The sequence below is a fragment of the Equus asinus genome, chromosome 8 (assembly GCF_041296235.1).
Source record: "Equus asinus isolate D_3611 breed Donkey chromosome 8, EquAss-T2T_v2, whole genome shotgun sequence".
Lineage (NCBI taxonomy): Eukaryota > Metazoa > Chordata > Mammalia > Perissodactyla > Equidae > Equus > Equus asinus.
The window spans coordinates 87,271,633-87,298,850 of record NC_091797.1 but is presented as its reverse complement, the minus strand read 5'-3'; the positions used below and the strand labels follow the sequence as shown (position 1 = coordinate 87,298,850).

General features: G+C 56.7%; 1 protein-coding gene across 3 annotated transcripts; it reads left to right on the top strand.

Annotated features, from left to right (window-relative positions):
- The first annotated feature begins 1,988 nt into the window (after nt 1–1,988).
- On the top strand, nt 1,989–26,619 carry FOXN4 (forkhead box N4). 3 transcript variants are annotated; one of them, XM_014867811.3, is made up of 10 exons: nt 1,989–2,116; nt 2,931–3,019; nt 17,793–17,938; nt 19,918–20,042; nt 20,142–20,252; nt 20,579–20,706; nt 21,310–21,406; nt 22,417–22,624; nt 24,791–25,183; nt 26,225–26,619. In XM_014867811.3, exons 2-10 carry the CDS (start codon nt 2,934–2,936, stop codon nt 26,482–26,484), a joined length of 1,554 nt encoding a protein of 517 aa, XP_014723297.3. In that variant the 5' UTR covers nt 1,989–2,116; nt 2,931–2,933; the 3' UTR covers nt 26,485–26,619. The 3 variants fall into 3 exon arrangements, with proteins under 3 accessions (XP_014723297.3, XP_070372338.1, XP_070372337.1); XM_070516237.1 differs by having other exon boundaries at nt 20,139–20,252; XM_070516236.1 differs by having other exon boundaries at nt 19,918–20,252.
- Nucleotides 26,620–27,218: the final 599 nt, after the last annotated feature.

Below are 27,218 nucleotides of genomic sequence, written 5' to 3'. Positions count from 1 at the left end.
GTAAAGCAAAGAACTGAAAATCTCAATTCTTTAGTGAAATGACCACAGTTACCAGCCAAAAATCCAGGCAGAGAAACCAAGTTCATAGGGAAAAGGGAGGTTTTGAGCGCTGCCCAGAACATTCTGTATCTTCTTCTTCTTCTTTTTTTTTTTTTTTTTGTCTTTTAAAGGAGGGTCCTAGCTCTTCTTTTCCACAGCGCATGAGCCTACGGAACTCACGGACCGGATACCTTTCATTTCAAACGCTTTCCGGACTCCGTCAGCTTTCAGAAGAGAGGTTTTCATTCCAAACCACTCTAAATATATAAAATTATACCTTAATGAAAAGGACTGTACTTCCAAAAGGAGGTTGTCATCACCCCTGTTTTCTTACAACTCCATTTAGATTAACAGAAATAAACCCAAATGCTTTGAACACTTACAACTTAATCCATGCATTAATTACAGCTCATTCAGGGATGTTCAAAGCAACCTACACTACCTTTATAATCAGTCAGAACACACATTTTAAATATATGCGGGTCGGAAAACTGAGAACGTTTCACAACCATGACCTGAACTAACGTCTGTAAACTGCATTTCCCTCCCTAGAGAATGCAAGCTGATCTATTTACTCCTGGCAGAGAAGGGAAGGGAGACCAGGTACCGCAAGAAAACCATTCAAGAGGACGTGGACCAGCGCCAAGGTCACAGCCCACCCGAAGGAAAAATGCCGTCCAGGTACACCCGCCCAGGGAGCCCCAGCTCCCTCCTGGACTGAAACACCGGGAAGAAAGGCTTCCCAGCCGCAGGCGGGGAAACGCGGTTCCGCCGCCCGGTCCGGGATACCCAACGCGAGCACAGCCTCCAGAAGCTCCGGAAGCATCGGGGGCCAGGCCCGGGCGGCGCAGCCTCGAAGGTCCACGTGCAGGCGCAGCGGCTGGGTTCGAATCCCCACTCCGCCCGCGCGCCCTGGGCCCGCTCATCGTCTCTCCGAGCTTGCGTTTCCCACGTGCAAAAAGGGGACCATCCCATCTCCCAAGGGGCTGGTGTGCAGACTAATCGAGGCGGCGGAAAGAGATCAGTAAGCAAATAAAGGGTGACTGTGACCAAGATTGTTGTCACCATAGCAAATTACCCCAATGCATGTTCAAAAGGAAGGGGCCCAGGAATGCAAACTTTCTCGGGGGATCCAACTACCCCAAGCCCCGTCCGGGGCTAGAGACCTTTGTCCGCGCCCTGCCAGCCGCCCGCGGTCCGCGCCACCTTTCCCGCGCCGGGCGGGGCGGGGCGGGGCGGGCCGGGCGGCGGGGAAGGCGGGAGCGCGGGCGCACCGGCGGGCCACGGGCCCCAACGGCTCGGCTGGCCCGCGGCGCCGGACCCCAAGCGCCGCAGCCGCCACCGCCACCGCCACCGCCACAGCCGGGGCCCCGGCCGCCTCCGGGGCGCCTCCCTCTCCGCGCGGCCGGGGTCGCGCACTCCCGGCTCCCCCGCGGCCCCGGCAGGTGGAGGCGCCCGGCCCGCAGCCCCCTCCCGCCGCCAGCCGCGCGGGCGCAGCTCTCTTAAAGGGACAGGTGGCCGCGCTCCGCGTCTACCTGGGGCCCCGGCTCGGCCTCCTGGCTCGTCCCCGCTTTGGCGGACAAAGGGGCTTGCAACAGCTCTCTGCGCCCTCCCACCTCCTTTCCCTCGGGCAGTGACGGATGGCAAGTCTTAATACACCCAGCATCCTTTTGCAACTTAATTCTTCCAGCCCAAGTCACCCTCGCACGGCTCCTCCACGCATGCTCGCGGGCATGCAGGGGCTGTCACTGTGGGCAAAGTTGGCAGAGGGGTGTCCCTAGCCCTGCGCCCCACCCCACCCGGAGCCCCGGGGCGTGCAGGGCTCGCGGCGTCTGGCAAACGCCCGTGCGATCCCCTTGACCCTGCCCTGCAGCTGACCCTTGGGGAAAAGCCCCCCGCACGGCTACTGCGCATGCTCTGAGCTGGACAGCTCCAGAGAGGGAAATTTAAAAACGGTTCGAGCTGCGACGGCGGCCAAACTGCGGACCGCGAGGGGCGAGCGCGAGGGAGCCCCCTCCGACACCCCCGCGCGCCCCGGCAGCGCCTGCGGCGGCGGCCCGGCGAGGATCAGCTCCAGGTACCGCCTTGCAGCGCCGGCTTCGCTCCCTCCGCCCGGGCGGCGCCCTGCGTCGCCTTTCCAGGGCGCAGACCCGGGGCAGGGGCTGGGGGAGCTGCCTCTCCCTGCTTCCCTTGTCTCCTTCCCAGGAATCCTTGAATGACTTTTGGGGGCGGACTTGAGAGTCTTGGGTGGGTTTCTGTGTTCATTGCAGGCTTGGAGTTTGAGAAACTTAGGGAATTTTTTTAGGGCTGTTTGTGTGTGGCGGGGGTGGGGTTGGGATTGGACTGGTTTTCCGGCAAGAGCATGTGGCATTTCTGAGGGCATTTCCAGAGCCCGGCCCTGCGGGGACTAGCCCCTTTGCAAGTGGGAATTTGGCTCCCCCAGAGAAACATCCATGACACATCAAGCTATCCTTTTTGGTTTATTTTTTTATTTTCAAAGTGATCCTAACTGAGCTGCGGTTGAAAACATAAGGCTTGGAAGGGAATCAGGTTTCTCTGGCTCCTAGTTTGTGAGTCCACATTTTCCAAGACTTGACATTTGGATTCTAGAGTCTTCCTCTGTCCTTCCCTCATTAATTCGAAAGAACCTGGAATTTCATTCCATTTTCTTCATTGGCTTCTAAAACCCTGTAGAATTGCCCTGGGAAAGTGACCTGTGACGCTCAAGAATCCTCTAGTACTTTTTTCCCTCTTTTTTTTTTTTTTTTTTAGAAAAAGTGTTCTGTTAGTTGTTTGAGCTCCATCCTTCTGAACTGTGGGAAAACTGTGGGTTTCTGCCCTGTCCATCGTTGCTGATGGGAGCTTTGTTTTCTGCTTGTCTTTTCCCCAAGGAGATGATAGAAAGTGACATCTCATCCATGATGTCAGGAATTATTCGAAACTCAGGGCAACATCGCCACCCCCCACCACAGGAATACAGGTGAGGGTTTCAGCCATAACAAACGGCGGATTTTTTCATTGCTTAAGGTGTTTATGTGCTGTTTATGGTTTCTGAAGCTGCCCAAGCGCTATCGTTAAATTAAATTCTGTGATTTTGCAGGAGAGCCAGAAGGTCGTGATTTCAAAGTTGGTATCTCTTAGGCTGTGGGAGACCTGTGGCCTGGGCAGTGGGACCACTAAATGCCTGCCATCTTTTGTACCCTCCAAGAGAGGTGCCTTCCTGGGTGAGAGACTGGGCATCCTGGTGAACGTTAAGAGGACAAAAGCAGCTATTGCTTCCCCTCCGTTGGCCCCAGTGGGGCTCCAGGAAGTGCTCCCCAACTCCACAAAGCTTTCTGGGGCAGAACTGGCTTCCATTCTCCTTGGATGTTGAAAAAGTTATGAGTTAGAACTCCTGAGTTGTTAGGCTGGCTGCGTGACTTTCAGCAAGTCCCTTGCCCTCTCTGGGCCTCACTTTCTCCTTAGTTAAATGATGCTCTTGAATTAGATCGTCTTAAGGTCCCTTCTAGGTCTCATGTGTTTGAAAATGAATTAGGTGGAGACTCAGGCCAAATAAATTATTTTTTGAGACCAGATGAAGCGAGATACAAGTTGGGTGGGGGTGGGGAGCGCCCTTCACCTTTTTGTCTTCAAAATTCAGAACTAGCAAGGTCCCTAGGGAGTCAACTAGTCCAGCCTCCTTATTTTACAGATGGGGAAACTGAGGCCAAGAAAGGCAAAGGGGCTTGTCTAAGGTCACACAACAAACAGGAGCGAGGAGAAGGAGGAAGGGCCCGGAGTCCCCTCGCAGCCACTCTCCCTTGAGTCTGGGGGGGCGGCCTGACCTGGTTCCCAGGGCCCACCCCCAAGGCAAGCAGGGTGCACAGCTCCCTCAACTCATGGGATTACGGAGTGGGGACGGGACAGGGGCTGGCCTGGGAAGAGCAGGCTGTCACCTCGGATCAGCCATGTTTACCCAGGGGCTGTCTGGCCCCCCGGGGCCACCACCACTCACCAGCAGTGCCTTCTGGGGCGGACCGCAGCCCCCAATTAGAGGGAGGCTTCCTTCTGAGAGCCAAAGGAGGCCACAAATTCAAACAGATACCTGCGGTGTGTGGAGCGGGGACACCAAATGTGAGCCAGGCATGCAGCCGTTTATAAGCGCCTACTGTACACCAGCCTCCTCTCCCCATCACTCACCTCAGCCTGGGAGGCTGCCCTGATGAGCCCGGTTGTACAGGCGGGAAACTGAGGCTCAGAGAGCTTTTCTCAAGGTCACACAACCAGAGACACCCCCCCCCCCCACCCCGGGCTTCCTTCCGGGGCTGAAACAGTTTATGTCACGGCAGGTGGAGTGGGGGCAGCCCAAGGGTGAGGAATTTAGCCTCTGCAGTCAGTTATAATCCCAGCTGCCCTGGCCGTGTGGAGCTCCCTGAGCCTCAGTTTACTCATCTAAAAAATGGGGCTAGAAATAGTGCTCACTGCACGGAATTGTTATAAAGATGAAATAATGATTTCTGATTCTGCCACTTGCCAATTGCATGGTCCTGGGCAATTTCACCTCTGAACTTCTCCGCACAGTGGGGCAAATAAAAGCTGCCTCGAAAGAGTTAAATGCAATAGCTATGAAAATATCTGTGTATCCAGGGTGGCTCTCCTTCTGCCCTCCCAGCTGGAAGCCTGTGAGAAAGCTGGGCCAGCTGGAAGAGCTCAGAACCAAAGATTCTTATGGTCATAAAAGCGCCAGAGGCTGGGGCGTCACGCCGTTAGGGCAGCTGCTCTGGGGTCCACGCCTGAAGGTGCAAAATCCAGCTTTGGACAGGTCATGTGACTTGCGTCGGTTTCCTCATCTTTAAAATGGGCACACAGGGACACCTCCCCGTGTGGTTGCCGGGAGGACTAAGCCAACAAAGCTCGCAGAGCGGGAGACACAGAACCACGAGTTGCTGTTGTCCTGACCTAGTTACGTGAAAAAGCCCAGCTGTCTGCAAGAGCGGGCCTTCCACGATGGAGGGCCCTTGGGGAAGGACGTAGAGGATCGTGGTGGCGGGAATCCCTGAATCCAGGTGCCCAAGGACCGCCCAGCAGGCGCTCCCACCAGCCCCAAGCCCTGGCACTGACTTTTCCTATTCGCATGGATTCAGGGCTGTTTTCTTGTGTTAAACAGCTAGCATATCCAGAAGGCAGAAGAACAAAATAATAGTAATAATAATAATAATAACAATAGCAGCTGGTGGTTTCTTAGCCCTTTACTACCTGCCTGTCTTGTGCCGTAACCATCCCACGACAGCAGCACTTTTGTGCTCATTTGTCAGTTGGGGAAACTGAGCCTCCACCAGATTAAATGGCTTAACAAGATGACACAGCTGGTTATGGGTAAAGTGGGGACTTGAACCTGAGGCCGTCACACCCAGATGGTATGGTGGCCACCCCCTACCCCCATCCTACTGGTAAAGAGCACAGGTGCAGGAACAGAAGACGTTGCTCCACCACCTTACAGCTGTGTGACCCTGGACAATTCCTCACCCCTCTCTGTGCCTCAGTTTCTTCCTCTGTGAAATGGAGCAAGGAGAGGACCCAATTTGTGGGTTGTTGGCGGGATTCTGCGCCTCCATCTAGAAAAGGTGCTCGGCCAGGCCTGGGACGGAGCGCCTTCTCATGGAGGGGGAGGGGGCTCTTAGGATAATGCAATGACTCGCCCATCCCTTCCAACCGCTCCCATTTTTCTCCCTGCGTAACAGCCCAGGAGAAGGTTATAGGCTTCTGATGTGCCCTCCCACGTCTCCAGAGAACCACTCCAAGGACCACGCGGGCGGCTGGGCCAGCCTGGTTCCAGCCCCCTGAAGCCCTCCACGCAACCGCCAGCCCCTCTATCCCCAGGGGCCATTTGACCGTTAACTTTCAATGGCCCTGTGCGTGGAGGAGGGGGGGACAGCAGCTGGAGGCGGCTGCCCTGTCCCCGGGGAGCTGTCGGGAGTCAGTGGCCAGGCCTAGACAGCAAATTGGCAGCAGCCTCCCTGCCGAATGATGCTGGGGCCAGGGGCCGGTGTCGGGGGGTGGGGACCAGCCCTGACCTCCCAGGCAGGCAACAGCCAACAATTTGTGCTTGACGTGGGTTCGCCTGTTTCCCCTTGGCTCAAAGGCTGGGGTGAAGTCCACTCTTAGAGATGCTGAGAAATACTTATTAAGTACCTACGGTGTGCCAGGCACCTGCTAAGCTCCTTAGCAAGTGCACCATCCCGTTTTATCTTGCTAGTAACAACTGTGAGGGAGGTGCGGGCAGGAGCCCACTTTGCAGACCAGGATACTGCGGCCCAGGGACACGACTTGCCCAAAGGCACACATTCGGGAAGGGGCCGAACTGCAGATTTTAACCACCTGCCCCAACTTTTGGACCTTATTCTAGAGGTCAGGTCCAACAACCTCCTTTTATGGACTGGGAAACTGAGGCCCAGAGAGGCAAGAGAAGGTAGGCTGCTGGTTCGTTGGAGCCTCGCCTTCTGCCAGGGCCACGTGGCTCAGCGGTTCTCCTGACAGATCCTTGTGCCAGACCCTCTGCAGTCCCTCCTCTGAGAAATGAGGTGACCTTGGGCAAAGCCCTTCCTCTCTCTGGACAGTGGTTTCTCATCTGTGAACCACAGCGCCCAGCACACGGTAGATGCTTAATAAATATTCATTGGGTGGATGGATGGTCGGATAAATATCACGTGAATAATAATACATCCATGGAAATACAGGAAGGCTTCATGCTCAAGGGATGACAAAATCCTGCTGTGTGGACCAGGACAGGCAGATGGTGCCTGCCTTTCCTCTTAAGCCCCGCGCTGAGCTGCGTGTGGCGATGGTTCAGTCTCTTATCAGTGTGGCTCCGCCCATCAGAGGGAAACTCCTTGCGCAGGGGAGGGGCTCCATCTGTCAGGGGCGGTGACCCTCCCAACATCCTTCCACCCCTTCACCCTCGGGCTGGCCTGAACAGCTCCTCAGGTGACCTTGCCGGCAAGGAAGAGAGGTGGCCTTCCTAGGGGCCAGCCCTCCTTTGGGGTCTTGTGGTTCCACCCCCTAGAAACCCAGAAATACGTGCACACACACCCCCCAAGAACCAAGCCGAGTTCTAGAAAGGAAAGAGTCTCTTTTTCAAATTAATTCCTAATCAAGTCATTTCACATTGCGCTTACTCTTGGCCCAGCTGGGAATTTCTGAGCTTGCTACAAGACATTTGATTCTTTTTTTTCCTGTAAACGGTTACAAGAGATGTTACAAAATGTTAGCTAAATAAACACCTCCACGGAATGCTTAATCCCTTCTGTGTGGAAGTTGGACTGGGAACAAGAACAGTTGGTGCTGATGTAACAGTTCTTACTAACCACATCTCAGCAAGGCAGGGGAAACCGCTGTGTAATCAGAGTGGAAGTGACATCCCAGGTGGGGCCAGGCGTGCCTCTGTACTGCTGGGATGGTGATCTGCTGCCCCAGAGACAATATTTTTTGGGCAGACCCCTCCCAGTGGCCGTGCAAAGCAAGAGGAGAGAACGCCAGGGCTGGCCCAGTGGCACAGCGGTTAAGTTCACAGGCTCCGCTTCAGCGGCCCAGGGTTCATGGGTTCAGATCCCAGGTGTGGACCTACACACCGCTCATCAAGCCATGCTGTGGCAGTGTCCCACGTGCGAAATAGAGGAGGGTTGGCGCAGGTGTTAGCTCAGGGCTAATCTTCCTCACACACACAAAAAAAGAGGAGCGAATGCAGTGGGAAAGTAGGAAGAAATGTGCTTTGAGCACCTGCTGTGTGCTGGGCCCTGTCCTACAGGTTATCTGACCTTATCCTCACAGCCACCCTTGGTGGTGGTAATTATTAGTATTATTCCATTTTACAGATGGGGAAACCGAGGCACAGAGAGGTGAAATGACTTGCCCAAGGTCACACAGCTACAAAAGGGTTGAAATGGGATTTGAACCCCAAACGGATGTTCCTTCCAGTGGACAATTGCTGCATCAACACTAAGATAGGAAATAAAGGGTTAAATATGGGCTCTGGATTCCAGCTCTGCAGGCAAAGGTCCCCGGAGAAACCACAGTCCACCCACCAATATGCACGGCCCTGTGCATGCTCCTGCCGAGCCCCTTAGCACTGTCACATTTCACCTTTCCAGCAACAAAGGACAGTGACTGTGGGGTCCAGCTCTCCTCAGGTGGACAAATATTTGTCAAATGAAAGGATGAAAGCCTGAGCTGGTCCCTGTGGGTCTGTCATCAGGTGTAGGACAAAGTCACTCCTGTCCTCCAGGAGCTCAGCGTCTAGAAGGCGGGGTGTACAAGGAGCGATGCCCATGTGAAATTGACGAGTGATCTGGGGAGTCTCTGCTATGTGTAGACGCTAACGGCATCATCATTCCAGGGGCAGGAAGACCGGGAGATGCTGGACTGGTCTGGGAGGGCTTCCTGGGGGAGGTGGTGTCTAAGCTGGGCAGGAAATGGGTAGAGCCTGGGGAATGCAAAATGTGTTGGAGCTGGGCTGGACTGGGGGATCCTTTCCCCCTCCCGGACTCCAGCAGGTGTGTAATAAATGCCCGCAGGGTGCCAGGCCCTGTGCTGGGTGCTGAACAGAGCAGACGGCCTCCCAGTCCTTGATTTCCTAGAGTGGAAAGAATGGAAACACGTGGAAATGAATACCTCATTGCAAAATGCGAGCTGTTTTGCAGACGAACACACGAAGGACCACTAGGGTCGGGTGGCCAGGAAGGGCCTCTCAGAGGAGGCAACATTTAAGCTGAGATCAGAAGCATGAGAAAGAGCCATCTGTGAATGAGCGCATGGAACAGCATTCCTGGCAAAGGGAGCAGCATGTGCAAAGAGAACTTAGAATGTTTGAGGAACTAAAAAATCGACAGGTGTGCTAGAGTAGAGGAGATGGGAGAGAAGGGGGCAGGAGGTGAGTGGGGAAGATGGCCAAGGGCCAGACCATGGCAAGGAGCTGGACTCTTCCTCCCCTGATGGGTTTTAAGGACAGTGACCGGCACTGATGTTCCTTTTAAAAGGTCACTGAGCACTGGGTGTGAAATCCATCCATTCCACAAATACTGCACTGTGGTTTATGTACCCTGAACCAAGGGGCGGCCCCTATCATCACCTCTATTCTGACACGAGGACACTGAGGCTTGAAGGCTTTGAGTCATGTGCATGAGGACCCCATTAGCAGTAGAGCTAGGACTGGAATCCAGGCCCCCTGCTCATCTGCCATCCCTCCAGCAACTCAACTGAGGAATTAAGGGCATCGTTAATCAGTGTTTGTCGGGTTGGCCCCCTGCTCATGTAGGATGGCAGCCATGGCCTCCAGTGGTGTTTTGCTTTGCCCAGGGCCACCCAGGGCCACCCAGGGTCCCCTGACTGTGGCCTTGTCACCATGGAGGCGCATCCTTCTAAAACCGATATGATATTTGTTTGCCCTTCCTGCCCGCAGCTTGATTTGTTTCAGCCGAACTGGCAGAGTGTCCGAGTGAAGAGGCTGCGTGCGGGGTGGATGGTTGAAATCCCAGCTCCTTTGCTGTTGTGCTGTGAGGCTGAGGGGCAGCACTTCCCCTCTCTGGGCCTCAGCCATCCCATCCGTGATAGGGCTATGATAAGTAGCCACCCACAGGCTGTGGGCAGGCGAGGGAGGGGCAGACGTAAGAGGGCTGCAGGAAAGCAGGCATGCCACAGGGCAGATGCCCCCCCTTTTGCGTCCCTAGGTCAACTGGAATGTTATCTCCTGGACAGAGGGAGTTTTGTCTGCTTGGCAGACCAGGGCCTGGCAAGCAGGAGTTCAGGAAACGTTTGTGGAGTGAAGCAGGTGCTTACTGAGTGTCTGACACACTGCTCCCCACGGAGCCCGTCCCACGCCGCATCCACGCTAGTCAGAGGATGTTTACGATAATGTGAACCGCTGCCAGGCGTCGCACCTCCACGGGCTGAGTGGCCCACCTGCATCGTCCCGTTCAATCCTTGCGACACCTTGCAACAGGGGTACAGGTGTTAGCACCCCCACTTTACAGATGAGCTAACTGAGGCTCAGAGGCAGATGGGGCTGGGTGGGATTCCAAGCCAGCCTGGTGGACCCGAGAGCCTGCCCTTGTGACCACTGTGCTGAACTGCCAGAGAGAGAGCAATGGGGGGCGCCCCGGGGCCCGGGGTCCTCAGCTGAGATGGGCTCAGAATGTGGCATTGTGGGGGACCTGGGCTTCTGATGGCCCAGAGCCTTCAGAGCAAAACTCACAAGGACACGGGTAACACAGGTAAAGTGATAAGCACATAGTAGGCCCCCGGCCATGGGGGCCAGATGGTTACACTGCTGGTGGAGGATTACTCTCCTGTTGATTTTCCCAGGGTGCTACATTGCTCCTAGCCAGGCTCCGCTCCCTCCCGGACATTCCATGCTCTGACCCCTCCAGATCGGGGCCATGCCTTCAGCATCCCCTACTTCCTGGCAGAGGTGGGCTGCCTGCCTCTGCGGTCCCCCACCCCGGGCGGCCCTGCAGGCTGTATGTCCCCGTGGCAGCCTCAGAAAGATGGGAGGGGCTCACCCTCCTCGCGTTCCAGTTGGGGAAGTCCAGGCCAGGGGAGGCTCAGGCGGGAGGCTGCTGAGGGAGTTCCCCTGGCTCGGCCTCAGCTTTCCTATCCGTGAAAGGGGGAGATGATGGCCCCAAGGGGTGTGTGTGTTTCACAAGGAAAAGATGGATGTGGCCTAGCTTTGAAAAGCAAGAAGTGACCCCCGTGTGGGGTGGGAGCTGTTGGTGAACCACAGAAATCAGAAGGGGACTCGGGAGCCCCAGATAGAAAGAAAATTTTTATTTTCTTCTTGTCCAAAAAGCTCTCCAGTCACTAATGAGGACGCCCTGTTGGTGGTAAACCCCCCACTTGGTTTGAGAAGGGCGCACTGTCAGGGGTCACCCTCAGGACCCCTGAACTAATAGCGTAACTGCTCTTTCAGCAGAAGAGCAGATGCTTCATCGGAGCTGATGCTTAAACGAGCTGCTGTCATATTCGATCAGCAGCACCTCAGCGGAGGTGCTATCAGGATTCCCATTTTACACGTGGGGAAACTGAGCCCAGGGCAGGTGACGGTCGCGCCCCCAGGAAGAGCCCAGGCCCGCCCGCCTTGGGGGTCGTGCCTGCTCCTGACCGCTGTGCTCCTCCACCTTCCTAGAGCCCGAGAGCCGGGGGTCTGAGGGGACCTCTGCTCTGCCACGACTGCTTTATAGACGGGAAACTGAGGCCTGGGGAGAGAGAGGGCTTCCCAGGAGGACAGAACTGTGGGGATGCGCCCCGGGGGTCTGCCTGCAGGCTGCTCCAATGACTGACGGGGCACCCGTCCAAAGGGACGCTGGAGGGAGCTTGGGCTCATCTTTCCCCCAGCAGCAGCCTGACAGGTCATCCCTCGGCTCCTGCTTGAATGCTCCTGGGCCGGAGAGCTCACTACTTTGTGAGTTGCCCATTTTTACAGAGCCCTTCCCTGTAACTTCCTTGCTGGTGGGGGCATCTTTTCTAAGGAAACACACTAAAACTCCAGATTCCATGAAATCAGCTCCTGAAACCCAAACCCCAATCAAATTTCCAGTTGTTTAAAGGCAGTGAAAAAACACCACAGATTTTTCCATCAACATTGAAAAGAATGTTCCAGACTCTGTGCCTAGTAGAACTTTCTACAATGATGGAAATGCGCCGCATCTACGCTATCCAGTCCAGCAGCCACCGGCTGTGTGCAGCCACTAAGCACTTGAAATGTGGCTGGTGTGACGCAGAAACTGAATCTGGAATTTTATTCAATTTTAATGATTTTACATTGAAATAGCTGCATGCAGCTAGTGCTACCTATTATATAGCACAGAGCTGGGACCTCTAGAATTCAGCGCATGTCTTCACCCATTCCTCAAAGGGCAGGGAGACAGCACGGTAGGGCTGTAGCCAACGCAGTGTCTGGCTGGGGGACCCTGTGGTCCTCAGTGTCCCCATCTGGCAACTGGGCAGGTGGCAGTGATAACACCATCTGCCTGCTCGGGCTCATGTGAGGATGACATGAGGTCGGTCTTGTAACCACTTTAGCTCAAGGCCGGGCACATATCAAGGGGCTCCCCCATCCCAAGCTGTGTCCACAAATTAAATAAAGTTAAGCAGGGCCTTCCACCCTGCCTGGCCCTGGGGGTTGGAGTGGGGTATCTGGAAAGCTGGTCTGTGGCTCATTTGTCTAATCCGTGAGGACTATGGCGCTCCCGTCGTGTGCCGGCCTGTGCTGGGCTCTGGGGCATGGCTCCTCCCTCAGGGGGTGCGAGGTCCCTGCTTCAGCATCACGTTCTCCTGGGGCCACCTGCATGCAGCAGTCAACTCAGCCCCGTCCCGGCCTCTGCCCTGCCAGATCTGGGGCCCCCAAGACCTGGGGGCACAACCCCTGCCCTCCTGGGGATACCAGCCGGGCTCAGGAGAAGGCGGAGGCTTGTGGCCAGCTAGGGGGCTCCCTGGGGCTCAAGAAAGGGGGGACGCTGAGAGGGGCAGAGAGGGAGAAGGAAAGGTGTCCTTTGTCAGGGAACTGAAGGTGCAGAGACACGGAGGAAGGCACCATGGAGGTGGAGGCGCAGGGTCAACATTTGGCCTCATCCGGGGCCTGCAGTGGGCCCTGGGCCTCCCGGCCCATGACACCCTGCACCGGGTTGGAGCGTGGGGTCACCTGAGCCGGCCGGAGGCGGGGGGGTGCCACGGCTCCCAGCACTGGGTGTGCGGGAAGCACCTGGGGTGGGGGGTGCGGTAACTGCAGGTACCCGGTCTTATTCCCAGAAAGCGTGACCGGATGGCTCTGGGCAGCCCTGGTGGTGGGGACACAGGATTAGCGAGTGTGTGGACAGAGACGGGTCTGTGGGAGACTGGGGGGCTGCATGCCATGTCAGAGAGAAGGGGGAGGAGAGGGGAGGGACGCTTACAAGGAGCCTCCTGTGGGCGCTCTGCCACTGTCGTTACCCCATTCTGCAGATGAGGAGACTGAGGCTCGGGAAGGTTTGGAAGCAGAGCTGATGTCCCTAAACAGGAAGAGTGGGGCCGGGACCTCATCACAGGGCCCCTCAGTCACAGTGACAGAGAGACAGAGAAACACGGAGAACATTCACAGAGGCACAGAGAGGACGGAAAGACAGAGACACAGAAAAGGAGAGAGTGGGAGAGGGTCAGGACAGAGGACAGGGTGCAGTGGGGACTGGGGGGCTGGAGGGAGCCGACAGAGGATCCTTTCTTGTAGCCTCCTCTGGAGGTGACCCCAGGCGGGCAGGCACCTGCCACACGGTGACCCGCGGGGAGAAGGGGCTGGATTTCCTCGTCCCCCAGAGGCTGAAGAGACGCCCCGGAGAGTGAGCACGACAGGTCTTGGAGATGCCAGGGCAGGGCGCGGGGTTCGCCTTTTCCTTTAAATTGCAAATATCCTGTCATTTTCCAGCAGAGGAGAAACCGGCTCGCTTGGGAAACTGACACAGGGTCACACGCACGCACACCAGGGACTCATCCCAAACCCTCGTGGACGGCAGGATGGTTCACAAAGCCGCTTCACCCACTCCCCGCACGCCAGCCCTGGGGGGTGCCAGCGTTGCTGCTATTATCATCATCCGCGCCCATTTTACAGCAGGGAATCTGAGGGCCTATGGCTGTGAACCAAGAGGTCTTTCCCATGTCACAGTTGCCAAAGACCCTGTGGCGTACGTCACCTCAAATGAATCACTAGGGAGAACAAGGATGGGGTACACGGGGCATCTTTAATGAGGGAACCCCAGGCACAGGTGAGGCAGAGGTTTGGGGAGCCCTCCCACGCCACCTGGAGAGGGGGCTGCCCTGATGCGCCTCTTTGCAGGGGACAGAAGAGGGTGGAAGAGAAGGGGACGGAGACGGCCAAGGACCCAGGCCGGGCAGCGGGCATGTGACGCTCCCACTTAGGCCCTGGCCACTTCCTGGTCCCTGTGACGCATGGAGAAGAGGTGCCTGGATGCCAGACGACCCTGTGAGGTGCAGGAAGGAGCCAGGCTGCGGGGCCAGCGGACCCCACGGCGGAGCTCCAGAGCACCCACATCCACTTCCAGGGCAGCAGGGCTGGGGGGGCCCGGGGCAGGCATATGGGGGCCGACATTCTGGCACAGGCAGGAGGGGGGACCAGACCCCCTCTGGGATGCCTGGGACAGCAGGGGAACAGGGCCTGGCCACCGACCCCCAGAATGAGCAGCCAGGCCTGGGCCCAAAGTTGGGGACACACCATCTCCGTTGATCATCACAGTAACCCAGGGAGATATGGACTGCCATTCTCCCATTTTCCAGATGAGAAAACGGGGGCTCAGGGACCCGCAGTGACTTGTCCAAGGTTGCAGCCAGGGGGTCACAAGGACTTGCACCCAGAGCCGTCCGGTCAAACCTGAGCTGTGCCCCCGCCCCTGCCACACCCTCTCAGGGCCGCCCTTCCCCCAGGGCCTTGCTGGGAGTCGCTAAAATACAGCTTACTGGGCCCCATCGTGCACAGGTGCGGCTCCAGGGTCTGGGCTGAGTCTCGAACTCGGCTCTGGACCCAGCTCCTGAAGAGGCTGCTTCACACAGCCCTGGCTGCCACCCCACTCAGGGCGGGAGCCCTCCCCTGAGGAAGCCTGGTTCTCGCACTGCAGGAACCACCCAAGACTGGAGCAGGCAGACCCGGGTTCGAGTTCTGGTCATGATTTTTTGTCACCAATCTGGCCTCAGTTTCCCCATCTGTAAAGTGGGACCCCCTGCTCCCTGGCCAAGAGGCTGTCGCAGGGACTCAAAGAAGCAGAGGATGGCTCTGTGGGAACTAAAAGTGTTGGACATGACAGTCACTGTCACGCCATCCTCTGGGCTGGTGGCCTGGGGTCAGCCTATTTCAACCAGCCCAGCAGGCATTTAAGTGGCGCCACTGTGTGCGGGACGCAGGGTGAAACGGGGCTCAGGGCCAGCCCTCAGTGAGCCGAGAGGCAGAGCGAGGGCAGAGATGGCTGTGCGGCGCTTGCTGGCCCTGGCGAGGTCTAGGGAGCAGTCAGGACACAGAGGGGTCCCTGAGCTTGGGATCTGGGTGGCAAAGACCTCCCAGAGGAGGAGCCGCTCCTGGGCTGGAAGGAGCCCCAGCCCTGGTCCTTTTCTGGACTGTGAAATTGGGAGCAAACTGCTTCCCCTCTCTTGGCCTTGGTTTCCCTGGGCAAAATGAGGGGTAGGGTCAAATGATGCCTGAGGGGACTCCGGCATTAAGAGGCCAGAAGACGGAGCTGGAAGCGAGCCTCCAGGATGGGGGCGGGAAGAGCTAGCAGGCATGCCCAGCAGGGGACTGGCAGAGGCAGGGAGCAGCCGTGCTTGGGTGCACCGGGTGGGCCGCTGCTGGGTCCCACAGGAGTGGGGAGGGGGCCGAAGTGATGGGGAGGCAGTGGGACTCACAAACAGCCGGAAAAAGTACTAAGGAAAGAACCATGAGCAGAGCACTGTGCCCTCAGCCCCTGCTCCGTGCTCAGCTGCGCCAGTCAGGTCCCTCGTGTGATTCCGAAACAGGCTCAGGGCACTGAGTGACAGCTCAGGGTCTGTTTCTCTGTCTGTAAAGTGGGGATGGCAGGTAGCCCAGGGTGTGCTCAACAAATGGGAGCTGCTGGTGGGAGCAACCACAGAGGCGGCCTGTGTGACCCCAGAGCCCAAAGCTTCCGGGTACTTCCAATCCCCTGAGGGCCTGGCTCATATTATCCTTAACATTAATGTTGATGTTAATATGAATGACACCTACGTCAGACACTCCTCCGGGTCTTTACAGGCGATAACACATTTAATCCTCACGACACCCTATGAGCAAGGAACCATTATTACCCCATTTTACAGATCAAAAACTGAGGCCCAGAGAGGTGAAGTCAGTGGCCCAAGGACACACAGGTAAGCAGAAGTCAGGATTAGAACCCAGAGCCCAAGCTCTTAACCGCCACGTATACTGTGTCAGAGTCACCTACCCAGAGCTTCTGCTCCACGATGGCGCCCAGGAATCTGGTTTGTCTACAAGCCCCCAACGCCATTCAGGGTGCTCTAGTGCACCCTGCCTTGAGAAACCTGCCAGCAGGGGCTCACCTCCACTTCTCCCTGTGGCCTTGGCAGCAGGCAGAGTGGTGAGGGCAGTGGGGAGGTACAGCAGGTTACGGAGCATGAGTGGGACGTGCACCACCAGACATGTTTGGCCAGCCACGGGGTGAGGAAGGGTGGGTGGGCGCCAGCCAGGCAGCCCTGAGTGCGGGCAACACACCAGGCCCTGCCCCTCGGCCTCACCCCGTGGTCTCCAGGGGCCCAAGGGGACAGATGGCATTGCCCAGGCCTGGGCCATGGCTGTCACTTGGCCAGATGAGTTATGCGCAGGCCGAAGGGGCGGCAGCCGGGGGGCTGCAGAAACAATGGCATCGAGACCCAGGACAATGGGGCCACGTGCCACAGGGGCAACAGTCGTTTGTCACACAATGGGCCGCCAGGGGACGGCAGCCGGGCCAACTGCTGCCACTGACACGGGCCGACCGAGTTTTCAAATCGTTTCCAGGCCCTGTTTTCCTACGAGGCAGCCAATCGCTGGGACAGCCGGGCAGTCACCTGATGCCAGCTCGGTGGGCTGAGGGCCCAGGCCCGGGGACAACTGAGCCGCAGTGGCCATGGCAACGCTAATTGTGGCCCTAAAGCACAAGGAAAGAGAAGGCAGGAGAGAAGGGAAGGAGAGGGGAGAGAGACAGGGAGAGAGAAACGGAGAGAGACTAGCAGAGAGAGGAGGAGGGAGAGGAGGAAGGGGAGGAGGAGGGGAGCACCTGTGGGAGGCGGCCGCGCAGCCGGTAGGAGGGCAGAGGCTGGTGTCCCACTGGGTCCTCTGTCAGATGCACCAGAAATCCAGAGGCTCCCCTCTTCTCTGTGAGGCCCCGAGACACCTAGTTTGGAAACTTGGACCTTTGAATTTGGACCGTGGGCCTCTGGGCAACAAACCAGAAAGCGCCAGCTGGGGGACGGCAGGTGCAGTGGGGTCTGCTGTGAGCTCCTGGCCGGTTTGCAGCCCTGTTATAACATGGACAAGATGCTGTTGTGGGGCCCCGGGCCCTCGGAGCCCCATGGAGAGCCTGCCTCAGGGGCGCCGGGGAGTCAGGGTGACCCAGATCAGGGTCCCTGTCTGGCATCCCAGATGGGCAGCCTTTTTCCTTCCATGGAAGGCGATGTTCCTGCTCGTGAAGCTGTTGAGGGGTGGTGGGCAAGGGTCCTGACTGCAGCCGCAGTGGCTGCCTGGGGTCGTGTGAAGAGCTTGGGCTCCAGGCCATGCTGCCTGGGCTCCAGCCCCACCACTTCCTCTTTCATGTGGCCTTGGGCAAGTGGCTCAGTGCTCTGAGCCTCAGTTTCCCCATCTGTAAAATGGGAATAATGACAATACTACCCACCTGATAGGGTGACTGGGAGCGTTCAATGGGTTAATGCCTGTGAAGGACTCGACACGGTGCCTGGCACCCAGTGGTTGCTCCATAAACATCAGAGTTTATTATCTTGGTTGGGGCTAAGTGAGATGTGGTAAGTGAGTGAGTGAAGGAACCATCTGAGGATGTGCAATCTGGCTGCCACACGGGGGATCCCGGGCCCAGGTTCCCATGTGCAGCCCTGGGGATGGGCAGAATGGACGGCGAGGATGGCCCGAGGAGGTGAGGGGCCAAGGGGGTGATTCCAGAAGTAGGGGAGTCCCCCAGGAGCTGAACTCAGCTCCCCGCCTGAGCTCCTGTCCCTCCCTGCAGGCTCCTGGCCACCAGCAGTGATGATGACCTTCCTGGGGACCTGCAGTCGTTGTCGTGGCTCACAGCGGTGGACGTGCCGCGGCTGCAGCAGATGGCGAGTGGCCGTGTGGACCTGGGCGGCCCCAGTGCACCACACCCACACCCAGGTAGCCTCAGGGGCAACGTGGGGCGGGGTGAGGATGCTGCGGGCAGGGGAGAGGCCAGCACCGCCACCCACCCGCCGTGTGGCTGTGGCCGGGTCATTCTCTCTCTTTCTCTCTCCGAGCCTGTTTCCGCGTCTGTGAACGTGACTGATTCTACCTTCCTCCGAGGGAGGTGGTTCAGTGTGCCGGGCCCCGCGTGAACTGAGGTTTCAGTGAAGCAGTCAGACCTGCCCCTTCGCTGGGAGACGGTGAACAGCCAGAGCAGTCAGCAAACGATGGCCCGAGGGCCAAAGGCGGCCCGTGGCCTGTGTTCGTACAGCGTTTCTGTTAAGAACGGTTTGTACGTTTTTGGAGGATTGTAACAAAATGAAGATAGAGACCACAAGGCTGGCAAAGCTTAAAATACTTGGCATCTGGCCTTTCACGGAAGAAGTTGACTGACCCCTGATCTGGAGATTCAGACAGATGATACATGGAAAGTACGAAGCGCAGGGCCCAGCACACAGTAGGTGCTCAATAAATGGCAGCTGGTTGCAGTTATAGCATGTGGATTAAATGCCTAGAGACACAGAAAGCGCTGAAGAAACACAATCATACCAGTACATTCAAAGTACCAACAGTTGAAAAACTAGTGTCTGGCAGTATTTCCTTCACTGGACAAATTGTTCCTGGCCAAAGCGTCCATAGCGGAGGTTAGCGAACTCTTTCTATAGAGGGCCAGGTAGGAAATGTTTGAGACTCTGTGGCCGATGCTGCCTCTGATGAAACTACTCAACTTGGCCGCTGCAGCGCAAAACGAGCCATCGACAATATGGAAACGCGTGCGTGTGCCCAGGTGCCAATAAAGCTTTATTTACAAAAACAGGCGTGGGCCAGATTCGTCCTGCAGCCATGGTCTGTCAACCTGTGATCCAGAACCCCCAGGGGACAGCTGTGTGACTTTGGGCAAGTGCCTTCCCCTCCGCCCTGTTTCTTCATCTGTGCTGAAAGAACTGCCCTGATAAGGTGTTGTGAGCATTCAGAGTAGAAAGCATGCTGCACACAGTAGGTGTTCAATAAATGGTAGCTGAAGTAAGGAAGCCCCTTCCTCCTCACTGTGTCACCACACGCCTCCTGTGTGCCTGTCACTGTGCCAGGTGTCTGGAGCCCTGAGTCACACAAGATGTGGTCCCAGTTCTCAGGGAGCTGAGGGCCTGGTCAGAGAAGGACAAGGCAGACAGACCAAGGCACAAACGATGAGCCCAGGTGGCGGCTGGAGCTCGGAGGAGAGCTGAGGGACCCAGGCTTCCTGGGAGAGACGGCCCGAGGGCAGGATCCCCTTGCAGGGCAACTTTGCTTGATTGGAGGCAGCTCCCTAAAATCTCCTGGTGCAGTGAGAATCTGTGATAGATCAGCAATGTCTAGCACAGGCAGAGCGCTGGATGGGGTGTGGGTGTGTACCTCTGCTGTTTCTGAGCTGACCCTTGGCAGAGGAGCAGGCTCGGCAAAGGGGACAGGAGGCACAGAGTCATCTGGACCTAAACCTAGAGGCTCTGGGGAACCAAGACACGCTTTTGAGGAGAGAGGAACAAAGAATTGGAGTTTGAACTTCATGGAGGACAGGGAGCGAGGTAATAATTACACCATCATTATGACTTATTAGAGACCGATATTTATTGCGATGTTATCAGGTGTCCAGCAATGTGCTAAGCGCTTTATAGACATCGTCTCAGGTAACCCTCACAAGAACGTCACAGGTGGGTAACATCAGTAACCCCATTGTACACATGAGGAAACTGAGGATGGCCCAAGGTTACACAGCTGGTAGGAACCCACTCTTCACCACGACACCCCAGGGAAGTGATGTGCCAAGCACCTACTGTGCACCTGGCACCAATGGTGGGGATGGCTCCATTCTCTGGAGGTCCTCAGGGCCTGGGCTGTCTGGGCCCATGGCCACCGTTCCTCCAGCTCAGCGGTGTCTCTGTGCTTCCCTCCTGCAGGAGCCTTGGCTGGGGCAGCTGACCTGCATGTGGGAGCCACCCCAGGTCCCCTGCTCCACGGCCCGGCTGGCATGGGCCCCCAAGGCGTGCTGGGCTTGGGCCCCTTGGCCAGCCATGGAGCCAACGTAAGTGCTACCACATGGGTCCGAAGCAACAGGAGTATCTCCCAGGCTGGGGTGCCCCCCACCCTGACCCTCTGTCTCCTCTTCTCCTGGTCCCAGCAGATGAGCCAGTTCCCTGTGGGGGGCCAGCCCTCACCCCGTCTGCAGGACCCTCCACAGCTGTACTCTCCCGCCTCCCAACCACAGTTCCCGCTCCCCCTGGGCGCCCAGCAGGTACTGGGGCTCAGAGGGGCCCAGGACTCGGAGGCAGACACCGTTGGCTTGGGCTGGCCAGGGACCTCTCTGAACCTCAGTTTACTCACCCGGAACACGATGATACTGCTCCCACCATACCCACGGCATGGGGTCATCTACTCAGTTCTCCCCCAAGCCCTGCAGTGGCTGGGGAGCAGGTCGTCTCCTGGGGCTGGAAACCCCAATCTCGCTTTTTGAGACTCGGCTGGGCTGGGCTGGGGTTTTTGAGTGGCTTATGCTCTCTCTCACCTTCTCTCTCACCTTCTCTCTCTCTGCCACCCTTCCCCTGTCCCGCCTGTGGGAAGTGCCCTCCTGTGGGCCTGTGTGGCCCCCCATTTGGGGCACGGCCTCCCTACCCCCAGCCCCGCGGGGCCGTGCATTCATCCCAGGACCTGCACCCCAAACACTACCCCAAGCCCATCTACTCGTACAGGTGAGGTGAGGGCGGGCTGGCGGGCTCAGGGAGGAGAGGGCTGAGGGCTGCCTTAGGGCATCTCGGACAGCAAGGGCTGGTGGCCCAGACTTCCAAACAGGAGGTGTGGGGAGTGGGGAACCCCCAGGGGGGGGACCTGCTCTCAGGAAGGACCATCATGTGGTCTGTCACCCCCCAGCATTGAGAAACCACTCCAGACACTGAGCCCAGTGCCCCACTCCGTCACTCACAAGCTGTGAGGCCTTGGGAAAGTGGCTTGGCCTCTCTGAGCCTCAGTTCCCTGTCATAGAATAAGTCATCAAAATAACAGTATTGTGGACCTCACAGGAGTCTGGGGAGAGGGGAAGCAGCCTAGTGAGAGGCTACAGGCCTAGAGGCTCACTATGGGGAGGGGATGAAGACGGCCTTCTCAAATCAGTATCAAGGGCTGAGTTCAGGGTCAAGGAGAAGGGCAGGGCCGTGAAAAGGTATCCAGGGCTCACACTCTGATTACGAGGGGGCTGCTACCTGTGGGGTCGACCAGGGCAGGCTTCCTGGCAGAGGGGACCTGGGACTGTCAGCCCAGATGCGTTCATGCCCGGCTGCCCCACCTTTTGCCTCCAGCTGTCTGATCGCCATGGCCCTGAAGAGCAGCAAGACTGGCAGCCTGCCTGTGAGCGAGATCTACAGCTTTATGAAGGAGCACTTCCCCTACTTCAAGGTGAGGGGCCCCAGCCCCGGGCAGCAGTGCTGGAGCTGCTCTGGCCTCTCCCTGGCATGACTAGAGCCCAGGAGTGGCTGCAGGCCAAACTGGGCCACCCTTTTGGGCCCCATTATGTCCACAGACACCTGCACATGGGCACTTGCACAGATATGAGCAAAGAAATTCAGAAAGAGGAGGGAGCATTTGAGGTGGGCTCTGACGGATGAAGAGGAGTTTGCAGGCATCCCAGGGGCAAAGGGTAGAGGAGGCCAACCCAGTTAGTCAGCACAGACTCAGCAAAACATAATGAGGCAAAAGACAGACCTGGCGGGAGCCTCTGCCTCTCTGAGCCTCAGTTTTCTCATCTGTAAGATGGGGAGAATGATACCCAGCTGGGAGGTTAGTGAGGATTCTGCGTGTAAAGCGCCTGGCAGCTCATGGCACATGGTTGGCCGTTAGGAGTGTTATGTTTGTTGGCATCAAAGGAAAAAAAGGAGCAGGAGGTCAGAGGGTACCAAGCTTTGGGGTTGCTAGCCTGGACAGTGTCCTTAGCAGAATTATTGCAGCACAGTGCGCGTGTGTGTGTGTGTGTGTGTGTTTAGGGTGTTAAGTGCATTGTAAAATACCTGGTTACCTAATAACAAAGTAATGGGTATTTAACAATGACTGGCATTTAATATACTGGACTGGTTATCCGTGTTTTAGCATCATCTCGCTTGCTTTCTCCTCGAGTCGGGGAGAGCGAGTGGAAGATCCAACAACCCTGAGCCTCATCCTCGGGTATTAACCATTGGCTGGAGCTGAAGTACAGCTGCCCCTTTAATGAGGGCATGGGCCCTTCCGTTTGCCACAGTCCCCACCGCTCTCTCCCGTATTCCCACGTGGAGGTTGAGTGTCGGACAGTGTCATTTTACCCCGCCCACTGTTGTGTGCTGCCCCTGTAGGCCCGCATGTGCGATGTCCCTGGAGAGGAAGGGTTTATCGGGAGGTCTCTCAGGGCGTCTCCTGTGTGCCCATGTCTCCCGTAGACGGCTCCCGACGGCTGGAAGAACTCGGTACGGCACAACCTGTCGCTGAACAAGTGCTTCGAGAAGGTGGAGAACAAGATGGGCGGCTCCTCGCGCAAGGGCTGCCTGTGGGCCCTGAACCTGGCGCGCATTGACAAGATGGAGGAGGAGATGCACAAGTGGAAGCGGAAAGACCTGGCCGCCATCCACCGGAGCATGGCCAACCCCGGTGAGGCCTGGGCCCGCGCCAACACACGCGCGCACACACACACGCAGCACGTCCTGCCCAGCCGGCGGCCGGGCCCAGCCACGATGGCGGGGTCACAGGCGGGCGCCCCGTGAACCCCCCTCCTGTGAATACACCTCCCTCCCCCGTCTCCAGTGGCCGGGAAATTGAGGAGCCTGGTCAGAAACACATGAAAAGCTGTTGACCATCACTAGCAAACCCCGGTTTCTCACACAGAAATGCCAAACGCACCAACCACGGGGTGACACCGCTTTTTACCTTTCCCACCACATTGGCTGAGGTTTTAAAAAGTAATAAAATGATAGCACCCAGTGAAGGCCAGGAAGTGGAGAAGTAGGCACCTTCATAGACAGCTGGTGGGGATGGAAGTTGTTAAACGTTTCCAGGGCAAACTAATGTATCAAAACCATGCAAACTGTACGCATTTATCGGCCCGATTATTCTACTTCTGGCAATTTATCTTGTGGAAATGAAAGATTTGAGCAAAAGGTTTATGAACAAAGTTATCCATCCAAAATCTATTTCTAAGAGGAAAAAATTGAAAGCAATCTAGACCGCCTACAATAGGGGATTAAGTAGATAGAATGTCATATCATGCCAGTATTAGAGATAAAAATATTTTTGGAATATAAAGAAATGTTCCTGCTACAATAAGTGAAAAGGGACGTGTTACGAATTAATATAGCCAGCATGGTCACATTTTAAAATGCATCTACATCCACGCCCATTTATATATACATATGTATGTATGTTTTATCTGTATACACACAAGTGTACATGTATATACGTATATAACACATGCATAATGTACATAAATAACTATACAGAGAGAGACAGAGAAACAGAGAGAAACCAGGAGGAGGAAATATACCAAAATCTTTACTTGAATGGAGAGACCGCTGATAATTTTTACATTCTTCACGTGTTTCTTTATTTTCCAAATCTTCTACCCTGTTCATGAATTACTTTTATATTTAGAAAAAAATATTGCATCTGCTTTTTAAAAAAAAAAATTAAGAGACGTGAAGGGGTGGGCCTACCGGGGACATAGGAACGGAGCGTGTGAAACGGGGGCTGACCCCGCCCAGCCTTAGGACTGCGAGACTTCGGCCTGGCACCGTGTCTGAGGCTCGGGTGTGCAGGGGGACGGGAGGATAGCTCAGAGATGAACAATGACGGGGGGAGAAGGGCCACAGCAGGATCCAACAGACCCTCAGCTGAGGGGGTACCACATGACCCCCACCCCACAGGGAGCTCTGGGGGCTGGCTTGAGTCCCAGGGCCGGTCCGGACACATTCAGTGTGAGATCTTGGGCGGGCCATTTCTCCTTCCAGAGTCTAAGTGTCCTTGTTTCTTAAATGAGTGTGACCCAAATAGATCTCGGGACCCTAGTGGTCCAGTCTCAAAACTGCGCTGCGTTCCATGAGGCACGAGGCAACGACCACAAATAAGAGTGATTTCAGTCTCCTTTCCATCCAGGAGCGTTGAGGAGGATTCCATTTTTTACCCACAGTAACGCTTCTTCGTGTCTCTCCAGTAGCAGGGAGTACCAGGGCCCCTCGCATGTTAATAAATTTGTCCCAGTCGGCAGCCCCTGCTGTGCCTCCCCTTGCAGGGCTGTTAGGAGGTTCTGGCACAGTCTGGCAGTTACAGCACAGCCACCTGTCACTTAACAGTGGGGACACATTCTCAGAAATGATTGTTAGGCGATTTCCTCGTTGTGTGACCATCGTGGAGGGACTTACACACACCTCGATGGGACAGCCTCCTACACACCGGGCCTCTACGGTCCTGATCTTAAGCGACCACCCTCAAATATGTAGTCCGTCATTGTCCAGAATGTCGTCCTGTGGCGCACGACTGTGCTTTCCTTTAAGGCGCTGTCGCAGTGAGAGGAACTGATGTTATTAGCTGAGCCTCCCCTCGTTCCTCAAAGTCACTACTCAGTTTGTGATTTCAGTACTTTTCCACAACGACCCTGTGCAGAGTATATGATGTCACCTCATAGATGAAGAGACTGAGGTTCAGAGAGTCCAAGAGGCTTGCTAAGGTCACACAGGTGACAATGCTGGGATTTGAACCCAGGCCTGAGCTGGGGCCCTGGAACCGCACGGTGGCTTCTGAGTGACCTCTCCCCCTTTCCTGCAGAGGAGCTAGACAAGCTGATCTCAGACCGGCCAGAGAGCTGCCGACGCCCTGGCAAGCCGGGGGAGCCCGAGGCCCCTGTGCTGACCCACGCCACCACAGTGGCCATGGCCCATGGCTGCCTGGCTGTCTCCCAGCTGCCGCCCCAGCCCCTGATGACTCTGTCCCTGCAGTCAGTGCCCCTGCACCACCAGGTCCAGCCCCAAGCACATCTGGCCCCAGACTCTCCCGCCCCAGCCCAGACCCCGCCCCTGCACGCCCTGCCGGACCTGAGCCCTAGCCCTTGCCCACACCCCGCCATGGGAAGGGCCCCTGTGGACTTCATCAACATCAGCACCGACATGAGCACCGAGGTGGATGCCCTGGACCCCAGCATCATGGACTTCGCTCTGCAGGGTGAGTTGGGGGAACGGGCTGATGGAGACAGACCGGGAGGGGAGAGGCTGGGGTGCCGGAAACACAGGGAAGGGGAGGGAGAGGAAGACTCTGCATTTCCCCTACAGCTCACTCCTTCAACCACCTAGGAGTAGCGAATCACAGCAAGCATTTAATGAGCACTTACTGTATACCAAGCTCCATGCCAAGCACTGCAACGGTCCCATGAGGTCACTGCCATTTCATGTCCCCATTCGGCTAATAAGGAAACTGAGGTAAAGAGAAAGGAAGTCACTGGCCTGAGGTCACCTGGCTAGTAAGTGGCAGAGCCAGGATTTCAACCCAGGTCTGTCTGACCCCAAACATTCAATCAGTAACTGCTTCCACTTGCATGTGCCAACCTCAGGCCAGGCCACGCTCTGCCCCACTGCCCATCACACGGTCAGTCTCGATCCATGGGGAATGAACGAAGGGAGGAAGGAAGGAACAAAGGCATCAACAAGGGAAGCTCGGGTTTCAGTGAAGGCTCATGATTGAGTCACCAGCATTGGTGCACCTACTGTGTGCCAGCCAGTGGCCGAGACATCCTCTGCCCTCAGGAATTCCGCGTGTAGTGAGGGAAATGGACTAGTTAGCAGGTTAGTCAGCAAGTTAGTAAGTCAGTTATAGCCGTGAAATGGGTATGTTTGAACCTCCCTGCCTCCCGCCCTGGATTCTTGTTAGTGAAACCGCCCAAGGAAAGGGAGGCCATTGTGTGTCCTGGGCCTTGACCGTGAGCTTCTGCTGAAGGAGGGCTGCGTGCTTGCACACATCCCCTTGTTTGATCCTCGGGCACCATCTCTGATCATCTCCATTCCATTCCAAGGAGCTGGAAGTGACATTGCCAAGGAACCCCTGCGGGGTGGGAGGGGGCCCGGGGCCGGAACTCTGGCTCCTCCACACCTTTCTCCTCCAACATGTGGCCTTAAATCCCGCTTGTGCATAGTCTTGCCTCTTACTGAGGATGAGCCTCGAGTCTGTTGGCAGGAAGGTAGCTCCCCCAAACGCTTGTGTCTTTGACAGGGAACCTCTGGGAGGAGATGAAGGAGGAGGGCTTCAGCCTGGACGCGCTGGGGGCCTTCGCGGACTCCCCACTCGGCTGCGAGCTGGGGGCCTCAGGCCTGACCTCCGTCTCTGGCGGCAGCCACCAGTCCTTCCCAGACTCGCAGGGAACGGGTCTGTACGCCACATACTCGACCCCCGACAGTGTGGCCGCGTCCGCTGCCGCCTCCCCATCTCAGTACCTGGGCGCCCCAGGGAACAAGCCCATAGCCCTCCTTTGAGCTGCAGCCACGCCTGCCCAGGAACCCGGGCCCGCAGGGAGCGGACCGAGCTGGCTGTTCCAGAAGAAGGGCCCTGACCCACCTCCATGGGAAGCCTGTGGGACCTCCCCAAGTAAAAGGACAGCGGGGAGCGGACGAGCATCCTGGCTCCCCTAGCCCTGACGCTCCTGCGAGAGCTGAGACGCGAGGCTGGCAGGGCTGAGAACAAGGTCTCTCCAGCCTGCCTACATGCTGGGCTCCCTCTGGGACGCATTGGTGAGCCAGGGAACGGCCCTGGCCGGAAGGCTCTGTAATTTATTCTTCTGGAATGACATATCCAACTCAGCCTCCCATGGATGGGCCCTGAGGCCACGCGTGGAGCTGGCAGACTGTCGAATTTCTCTTGGACCAGAACAGGCTGAACCCTGACATGGGCGTCCGCCCTGCCGGCCCCCTTCTCCCGTTGTCTGTTAGAATTCCACAGAGGAGACCCCTGCACCATGCTGGGCACCGTGACCCCACACACGTGTATTTATATTTATTGAGACCTGGCCTCACCACCTCTTCGAACCAGCCCGCGGCCCCTCCCCACATCGCGGCGATCCTAACCCTAAATTCTCTGAGATTCTCGGCTCCCACTGGCTCTTCATCCCTTTGCGGCCTTAGGCTGCTTTTGAGAACAAACAAGCGTTTTGATACTATGAAACATCCTCTTTTTTAAAATTAGATATTTTTCTGATTGTTCCGTCATGATT